Genomic DNA, 9,968 nt, shown 5'->3' on the forward strand with positions numbered 1-9,968 from the left:
GGGGGGTGTGATGGACGGACAGACACACGAGAGCTCTTCTCCACGCTGCACCCAGAGGCTGCAGGATCTGGGGTATCCCAGCCCATTTCTCCCTGGGACCCTCCTTCATGGGCACAGACCCCCGGTGGAGGAAAAACTGCCTTGTGGGGTTTTGGTTTTCCAGTTCGGGCCCCTTCACCTCTGAGTGGGACAACATGGCCCCTACCCTGGAGTCCTCTGTTTCCCCTCCAGGTCTCCTCAGTCCTCCTGCCGCTACTGAGTCAGATGCCCTGGGATAGGACTGGGGAGGGAGTCAGATGTGGGAAAAACACATGCTAGTGAGGAAGGGAGGTTTTAGAATCCAGATGTTAATACCTTAATTGTAGGCATTGGAAAGCTGCTTTTCAATCAGCAAAATCCTTTATAACATGTGTTATCTAGTCTTCAAGTGACTCAGGGAGCAGGGAACATCCCATTTTACAGCCAAAGAAACTGAGGCCCAGTGATTCCTCTGAGATCAAAGGTCCAGGGCTCTTTCTGGCCCTCAGTGGGCTGCAGTCCCCAGGTTTGGGTTTCAGGAGGCTGGGACAGATAACGCAGCTCTGGGGGGAGGGGGCAGCAGGAGGCCTCAGGGCTTCAGATCATCTGGTTGGGGACGAGTCCCAGGTGAAGATGGGACCAGCCCAAAGATGGCACGGCCAGTGTCCAGTTGCTGAGCTCAGCTGGGTTGGAGCAGTGAGGGTTCTGTACGTCCGTCCTGATTCCCAGCATGCGCGCCCTACCTTCCCAACACACACCACCCTTCCACTCCTTAAAAGGATACTTAATGGCAAACAGGCCACCAGAAGCTTCTGTGGGTCCTCCTGCACCCACCCAGGCTCTCCTCAGCCCAGGCTAGGGGGTCACCAGCCTCCAGCTCAAGGTTCTCTCAGGATCATCTCATGGACCACCCCCCTGACTTCAAACTCAACTGCCCGCCCGAAGACGAACAGGAGCTGGTCTCTGTGTTTCAACACAAGCAACAAGTAAGCTGAGCGCTTACTAGGCACCAGGCACAGCCAAGCCCCTCACCTGCTTTTCGTACCACCCTGTGAGGCAGGGACGGTTATCCCCACTAAACAGATGGGGAAAGGGAGGCACGGAGAGGGTACAAGGCCTGCCCCAGGGCGCCCAGCGGTGGCATGGCTGGGTGTGAGCCCAGGCTGGCCTCATCCAGCCTCTGAGTGTTCAACCCCGTGCAGCTGCAGTTCTTTGGTCCTCCATGCCCCGCGGCTCCCTCCACTACCCTCCCTAGAGAAACTCCTCAGTTGCGCTAGCTTGTGGACAAGCAGCATGCAGACACAAAGCTAGATGTAGAAGTTGGCCCTTGCAAAGTGGGGATGTCAGGGAGCCCACTCCTGAGCCCGGCCCCGCCTCCAGGTGTCCTAGCCCTGTCGCCGTTTCATGCCAGAGCATTGCCTCCTGTCCCTCCCTCGTACAGCCCGCCAGCCTCTGCAGAACAGCTGGTCAGGCTCGCGCTCAAGACAGGCCCGCACCACGTATATTTTCAGAGTTCTGCATGTGTTGGAAACATCAATGAGATCATCATCTGGAGATAACTCCAGAGACCACCTTCAGCCCCCAGACTGCCACCCACTCCATCTGCCCCTCTGAGGGGTCCTGGACAGATGCCTGCTGCCTGACCTCATTGCCCACTGGGCCAAGGCAGGTGGGGGGCAGAAGCAGGGGTGAGGGCCATGTGCTCCGTGTACCATGAGGAGACTGGGAGAGTGAGGCGGGCACACAGCTAGGGTGGGGGGAGATGCGGAGGCGGACCCACAGGGGCTCCTGCCTCTCACCTCCATTGCTGGGGCAGTTGGGGAGGGAGCAGAGGGTGACCCAGCCCCTTCTTGGTGTCTGTACCATCTCTAGAACGTGCATCTAGGACAGCCCTGGGCCAGAAAGTGAGGCCAGTGAGGGGCCCAGTAAGCTGGGCCCCCTCCCCACCCTTCTTGAGCAGCCACACTGGGCTAAGGCCTGCTGTGTGAAGTCGGCTGTCCTTGCTGCCCTGAGTGGACAAAGACAAATGCTCCAGGTCCCCACACAGAAGGTGGAGACATGGCCCCTGGCCTGCCCGGGACAGTGAGGCTGAGAGCCCAGGCCATAGCTAGAGGAGCAGCAGGGAAAGGAGCAGAAGCTGCAGAGACAGGGGGAGGCCCTCCAGGAAAGGGATGGAATCTGGAGATGGGGGTGTGCCGGGCTGCAGAGTCTTGGAGCAAAAACCAGCCTCAGCCACTTGCCACTTGTGTGATGGCGCCTACCTGGGCATTGTGCAGAGCGCCCCTACAGCCAGCCAGAGAGAAGAGCAGCTCCAGGGTCGTCTGGTGAGGGGGGGACAAAGTGGGGGTGGGGGTGGGGAGGAGCTGGGGAAGCAGCCATTGGAAAGACACCCAAAAGCCTTCAGTGAACCAGGTCCCAGGAAGAGCCTCAGAGGGAAGAAGCCTAAAGAGAATTCTTTGAGCCAGGACCCTAGGAACCCAAGGGTAGATGAGGGAGGAAGGGCGGCTGCAGGCTCTTTTGGGGGAGCCTGTGTTTCTGAACCCCAAATAGGGGCATAGAGTGGTCTAGTTCCAGAACTTTTTCATCACCCTAATGGAAACCCCATTCCCATTAAGTTGTCACTCCCCATTCATTCCACCTTCCTAGCCTCTGGCCACCATGAACCTGCTTTCTGTCTCTGTAGCTTTCCCTATGCCGGGTATTTCATAAAAGTGGAACCATACTTGGGGCGCCTGGGTGGCTCAGTGGGTTAAAGCCTCTGCCTTCAGCTCAGGTCATAGTCCCAGGGTCCTGGGATCGAGCCCCGCATCCGGCTCTCTGCTCCGCGGGGAGCCTGCTTCCTCCTCTCTCTCTGCCTGCCTCTCTGCCTACTTGTGATCTCTCTCTCTCTCTATCAAATAAATAAATAAAATCTTAGAAAAGTAGAACCATACAGTGTTTGTCCTTTCGTGTCTGATTTCTTTCACTTAGCACAAAGTTTTCAAGATTCACCCACATCATAGCAGGTGTGAGAACTTCGTTCCTTTTTACCGCTGTATAATACTCTGCCGTACAGAGAGACCACACTATCCATTCATCTGCTGAAGGCATTTGTGTTCTTTCCATCTATTCTGTGTCACTGTGAATAGTGTTGCTATGAACATTCACGTACAAGGGGTTTTTGTTTTTGTTTTTGAACACCTGTTTTTGATCCTTTTGTTATGTACCCCAGGGGTAGAATTCTGGGTCATATGGTGACTCTATGCCTCATGAACCAATGACCCACCAAAGGGCTTTCTAAGGGCAGCTGCACCATTGCACATCCCCACCAGCAACGTAGGAGAGTTCTAACTTCTCCACATCTTCACCAGAACTTGTTACTACCTGTGTTTGTAGTCAAAGCCACCTTGGTGGGTGTGCGGGTCAGTTTTTAAGAGACCCAAGACTCCCTGTGTTGGGAGATCATGGCCCAGAGTGAGGGTCTAAGCTGAACATCAGTGGGGCCCCAGACAGATTTTATTATCACAGCACTCCGGAAGGAGCTGGCTGCCCCACGGGGCTCAGATCTAGGTGCTGGAATGCAGAGAGGTCTTCTTCCCTAACCACCCCTGACCATCGAGCCAATCCTTCCCTGCAGTGGGAACCCATGGAAGGAGCAGCAGGCAACCTTCCCCAGTTCCCAGGCCCTGCCAGGTGTCCCTGCACCAGCTGGGGGGCCGCTCACCAGTCTGCTGTCTCTTTCCCTCATGTATTTCTGACAGTTACCTTGTCATTGCAATTACTGTTCGTAATTGAATTAAATGTTATAGCCACGGACCAAACAGAATTGCACAAACAAAGAGAAAGGTTGTCTTTTCTGAAAACTCGGTTGAAAGTCACAATCTGAGTCACACAAACAATTAGCTGTCAACTCAGGTGGGGGCAAGACAAATAGAAATAGCTGGGGTGGGCGGGGAGAGATTGGCGGAGTCCACGTGGCTCTAGCTGCCGACCACTTCGCAGGATCCTTGAAGCTTGTGTAGGGGCGGGCCAGGCCAGCTAGATGGAGACAGCCAATCAGTGGGGCATGCATATATTTACTGAGGTGAGTTGCAATCTCATTGGCCACCTGTGTGTGGGCCGGGCTCAACCACCTCTATAAAGGCTGGTCTGTGAGGCTGGGCGGGGGCAGGTAGCAGGAGGAGTTAGAGTGGCCATTAGAGTAGCCGTTGGGAGCAGTTAGGGTAGTGGTAGGAGTGATAGTGTCGGGGTTGTGGAGAGTGACAGCGCCCTTTTTGTCATCGGGAGCGTCAGGAGTGGCATTGCTGGGAGCCTCGCCGCCCCGAGCAGTGACGCTGTCACGAGTCTGGGGAGCGGCCTCATCAGGAGCGGCCTCACCCGGAGTGGCCTCGTCCTGGGGAGCGGCCCTGTCCAGAGCAGCCTCGTTCGCAGCGGCGCCACCGCTCGCGCTGTCACGAGTCCGGGGAGCGGCCTCGTCAGGAGCGGCCTCGTCCCGGGGAGCGGCCTGTGGTACAGTGAGGGTGAGGCAGGGAGCCTCCAGGAAGGACCCCAGGGCAAGGAGACGGTGGCCCCCAGCAAGGCTCAGGCACCTACCGGTCAGTTTGATTTCTGATGCATGGCGCGAAATAAAGCTTTGCTTGATTTTTGCTTTGTGTCAGTCTCGTTCCTTTGATCACGGACCCTAACACTTGCCCTCCACGACTCCCCTCCCCACGAGAACCCAAAGTTGGATGTTGGGGATGGTGTCTTATCAGCATGGATTTTTCAAGGAAGGTGACTCGGAACTCCAGGGGATGGACCTGTGATCAAAGCAGATGCCTTAAGGAGATCAGTGACTAGATGTTCTGTAAAAGTGAAAATAAAATGTATTTTGTAGGTTGAATTGTGTTCCCAGAAATGATACGTTGGAGTTCTAAACTCCAGGACCTGTAAATGTGATGTTATTTGGAAACGGGACCTTTGAGACGTAACCATGTTAAGATGAAGTCACTGGATGGGCCCCAGGGCATACGAGGGTGAAGGTGTGGGGACAGCAGAGGCAGAGATGTGACTGATGTGGCTGCAGCCCAAGGACACCAGGATCGTCAGCCACCACCCACGTGAAGAAGCAGTGAGGAAGGACATGGTGAAGGGTCCTCCCAGAGTCTTGGAGGAAGCCTGGCCCTGCTGACACCTTGATTCTGGACTTTGTCTCTGTCAGCATGGACTGTATAACAAGTAGACCAGGGCTTAAACAACAAGACAATGTCGCACAGTCCCGAGAGTTGGGAAGAGTGACATCAAGGTGCCAGCTGAGAGTGTTCCTCATGAGGGATCTCTTCCTGGTTTGCAGACCACTGCCATCAGGCTGGATCCTCACCAGATGGAAAGGGAGATCATCTCTCTCATGTCTCCTGTAAGGAAACCAGTCCCATTCCTGAGGGCTCCACCTTCAAGACATCATCACCTTCCAAAGGTCTCATCCCCAAATACCATATTGTAAGGTATGGAAGTAACTTTTCAATGAGTCAGGTCTTCAAATGATTTTTTTCAACACACCCATGTGTTAGCCAGTCCCAGTCATCTGGAACAAGTGGGCAGGCCAGAGTCTGCTGGGCACCCTGTAGAGAGCATGGCAGAGTTCACCAGAAGTTTCCGTTTTGTCCAACACCCTGAGTTTCCATCTTGTCTCTACCACTCACGTGTCACCTTGGAAAAGTCTCTTCACTGCCTGGGGCCTTGGTCCCTTCTACTGAAAAGCAGGGTCATTCACAAACACATCCCACACACATTTTCTGAATATCATTTGCTATTCCAGAATCTGAGAGCAGCAGAGAGATAGACAACATCTCTGTCCTCACAGAACTTGACCAGCGAGACACAGAAAATAAACTAGGAAACACATGAGCAAAGACCTGAGGTGTTGGGGCGCCTGGGTGACTCAGTGGGTTAAGCCTCTGCCTTCGGCTCAGGTCATGATCTCAGAGTTCTGGGATCAAGCCCCACATCGGGCTCTCTGCTTGGTGGGAAGCCTGCTTCCTCCTCTCTCTACCTGCCTCTCTGCCTACTTGTGATCTCTGTCTGTCAAATAAATAAAATCTTGAAAAACAAACAAACAAAAACAGACCTAAGTTGTGATCATGAATGCTAAGAAGAGGGCTTGTTTGCTCCTGGCCATGGTGGTGGAGGGAACACTGGGGCACGGGTCTGTAGGAGGAGAACTGGCAGCGGGCGAGGCCTCCGGGCAGGGGGGCAGAGCTGGATGGCCAGGAAGTCTTCTGGAATCAAGAGGCCGGGCAGCTCCCTGGGCAGGGCAAGGCCTAAGGGAGGGGTTGGTGTGGGAGCTGGATCTGAGGCCTGGGGCGCAGGCCTGTGGGCTGGGCTTTTCCGAGCTCAGGTTTACTCCTCCATGTAAAGGGCGTGCTCAGGAGCTAAAGCTGCTCTCACAAAGAGACCCACAATGAGCCGAGGGCTTAAGGAAGATAATGGATCCAAGTGTCGGTGTTGTGCTTCCCATAGCATGGGGCCATGCCAACAGCCAGGGTCCTGCTTCCTTTCCTTCCTCTCTTTCCATCCCTTAGGACAACATCCTCCCCACCATAGTCAATGGCCTTCCCATGACTGGCTTGTGAAACAGGAAGAGACAGATGAGGCGCCTCGTGATCTCTGTCCAGGCTCCTGAGGGGCTCCCGTCATTTCTGTTCCAATTCCAATGGCAAAGACTGGACCATATGGCCGATCCAAACTCCAAGGGAAGCTCGAAATGAAATTCTGGTCACATGTCACTACAAAAGAGCATGGGCTTTGGAGGACGCCGCTCAGTCTCAGGCCAGCTGGACACAGTAGTAATACTCCCCTGCAAGGACGCGATGAGTAGAGATGAAGTCTGTGGCACTTAGTAAGTGTTCAATAAAAGTTTGCAAGGTCAGTGAGGTCAGGGCTCCCAGAGGCCTCAGAAACCCTGTGGTCCGATGTTCTCATTTCTTGGCAGCTGAAGAAACAGGTGCAGAAAGGAGAAGCATCTGTCCAGTTGCCCAGTCCCTAATGGCCAAAGTTGGTCCAGAATCTGTGTCCTGGATCCTTGACCCCATCCTCTTTCACCTCTGATTTCCAATGACCTGATCCAGGCCCACCAGGAGCTGAGTAGAGAGCAGGGACCCCGGGGTGGGGTGGGGGGTCAGGGCTGGGGGACAGCGTGGAGAAGGACCCTGGGCTCCGAAGTAGTGCCCTGGGCCTGGCGACATGGCTTTGTGACCAGGTAGGTGTGGCTCCAGTTTCCCAGACAGGAGGCTGGGTGGCTCTGTGACAGAGGGCCACACCTGCCCCCCGCCCCGCCCCCCCCACCCCTGGAGCAGCGGCCTCGCAGGAGGCGGCGGCAGGCGGCTGAGGAGGATGGCGTTCCTGGGCGGCTTCCTCCTCCTCCTCACCAGCACCGTGGCCCGGGGCGAGTACGGCGTGGTCCACGTGGTGGCCAAGAACTGGAGCAAGGACTACTGCGTCCTGTTCAGCTCTGACCACGTCACCCTGCCCCGGGACCTGCGCCACGCCCCGCTCCTGCCCCTGCACGATGGCACCACGGCCCCCTGGTGCCCAGGCCAGGACGCCCCCGGCGGGGCCCAGCCCAGCTCCCCCCGCCGGCTGCCCCTCCGCCGCACCACGGCCATGGTCATGAGGGGCAACTGCAGCTTCTACGCTAAGGGCTGGCTGGCTCAGGGCCAAGGCGCCCACGGGCTGCTCGTCGTGAGCCGGGTCCGCGGCCAGCAGTGTGCGGACACCAGCCCGGCCTCCCAGGACCCGCAGCCGGGCCTCAGCATCCCCGTGGCCGTGCTCCGCTACGCCGACATGCTCGACATCCTCAGCCACACCCACGGCAGCGCCGCGGTCCGCGTGGCCCTGTACGCGCCCCCGGAGCCCGTCCTCGACTACAACATGGTGGTCATCTTCATCCTGGCCGTGGGCACCGTGGCCGCCGGCGGCTACTGGGCAGGCCTGACCGAGGCTGACCGGCTGCGGCGGCGCCAGGCCCGAGGAGAAGGAGGAGGAGGAGGAGGAGGGGGGGGGCCGGGCGGGCGCCCCCAGCAGGGAGCGCCGGCGGCCCCGGGGGCCCGGGAGGACGAGGACGAGGACGCGCCCGTGGACTTCACGCCGGCCATGACGGGGGCTGTGGTCACCATGTCCTGCTCCATCATGCTGCTGCTCTACTTCTTCTACGACTGCTTCGTCTACGTCATGATCGCCATCTTCGGGCTGGGGGCGGGCACCGGCCTCTACAGCTGCCTGGCGCCCCTGGTGCGCCACCTGCGCCCGCAGCCCGCGCGGGGACCCGCGGCCGGCCGGTGGGTCTGTGTGCACCGGCCCCTGCTGCTGCTGGCCGGCCTGTGCGCCGTGGTGACCACCCTCTGGGTGGCCCACCGCAACGAGGACCGCTGGGCCTGGCTCCTGCAGGACACGCTGGGGGTGGCCTACTGCCTTTTCGTCCTGCGGCGGGTGCGGCTGCCCACGCTCAAGAGCTGTGCGTCTTTCCTGCTGGCCCTGCTCGCCTTCGACGTCTTCTTCGTCTTCGTCACGCCCCTGCTCACCAGGACCGGGGAGAGCATCATGGTGGAGGTAGCCTCCGGACCCGCGGATTCCTTGAGCCACGAGAGGCTCCCCATGGTGCTCAAAGTGCCCCGGCTGAGCTTCTCAGCCTTGACGCTGTGCGACCAGCCCTTTTCCATCCTGGGCTTTGGGGACATCGTGGTCCCTGGCTTCCTGGTGGCCTACTGTCACCGCTTTGATGTGCAGATCCACTCGCGCCAGGTCTACTTCGTGGCCTGCACCACAGCCTACGCCGTGGGCCTGCTGGTCACCTTTGTGGCCATGGTCCTCATGCAGATGGGCCAGCCCGCCCTGCTGTACCTGGTCTCCAGCACCCTGCTCACCAGCCTGGCTGTGGCCACCTGCCGCCAAGAGCTCACCCTCTTCTGGACCGGCCAGGGCAGAGCCAAGACACCTGCCCAGCCCGTGGCAGGGCTCTGTGGAGCCCCTTCGTCTGGCTCAGAGAAGTGGGAGGGTGCGGCAGACGTCCACGTGGCCGGCCGGTTTGAGGGGGCCGCCAGCCACCTGGCAGAGGATTTGGACGGCAACCTGGAGGAGGACACGGCCGACACTGCCACCGTGTCTGAGGACGAAGTCACTGGTCCGGATGGTCGCAGTGATAGCTCTGAGGGCTGGAGCGATGCCAATCTGGACCCCGACGAGCTGCCTCATGCCTTCCCTGGGGCCTTGGAGGAGCCGATGCCACGGGAGCCACAGGCCATGCTGAGACCGATGATGCCGCTGATGCCACCGCCCTCAGAGCTGGGCCGTGCCCAGGCCCAGGCCCACGACGCTGGCCTGCCCTGGGCAGGGCTCCACCAGAGGAAGGGCTTGAAGGTAAAGAAGAGCATGTCGACCCAGGCTCCCCTGTGAACCGGAATGCTGAGACACGCACCCCTAGGGGGGGCCGGCAGAGTACGCCAGAGTGCAGCCACACGTGGTCCACAAGCAATAGGGGCATTAAAGATATTCCGTATCTACTCAGCAGAGCTTCATTGTCTGTTGTGACTGGAAGAAAGCAGCGACCACGGCATAGATCCATGCAGGGCCTGGAGGGTTCTGAAGCTGGGTGCCAGCCCCCAGGTGTGCAGAGCACTTAACAGGCCCAGAGAGGGCATGTGACAGGCATGAAGTTACTCAGCAAGGTCAGGAATTGCTCCCGGGGTTTACTGGACAGCAACCTCCCCTCTCCCCACCTGCCCACCCTCCACGCCAGAGCCCTAGCTCCCCGGCCTGACCGACAGTCCCCATCCCTGGAGCTCCACCTCACGGCCCGTCTTTTCCTCATGCTCGGGTCCAACGGAACCATTACTGTTCCCTGACCACACCACATCCTCCCCTCTCTCTTTGCACACGCTAGTCCCTCGGGCTGGGATGCCCTTTCCGTCCCAGACAGAAATACCCCAACCCAGGTT

At 58.3% G+C, this 9,968-nt stretch overlaps 1 protein-coding gene across 1 annotated transcript; it reads left to right on the forward strand.

Moving 5' to 3' along the window:
* The first annotated feature begins 7,368 nt into the window (after nt 1-7,368).
* On the forward strand, nt 7,369-9,426 carry SPPL2C (signal peptide peptidase like 2C). Its single transcript, XM_045983817.1, has one exon. It carries the CDS (start codon nt 7,369-7,371, stop codon nt 9,424-9,426), a length of 2,058 nt encoding a protein of 685 aa, XP_045839773.1.
* Nucleotides 9,427-9,968: the final 542 nt, after the last annotated feature.

This window comes from Meles meles, chromosome 18 (genome assembly GCF_922984935.1).
Source record: "Meles meles chromosome 18, mMelMel3.1 paternal haplotype, whole genome shotgun sequence".
NCBI lineage: Eukaryota > Metazoa > Chordata > Mammalia > Carnivora > Mustelidae > Meles > Meles meles.

Coding starts and splice junctions, on each gene's coding strand:
- SPPL2C (XM_045983817.1), top strand. CDS start 7,369: ATGGCGTTCCTGGGCGGCTTCCTCCTCCTCCTCACCAGCACCGTGGCC.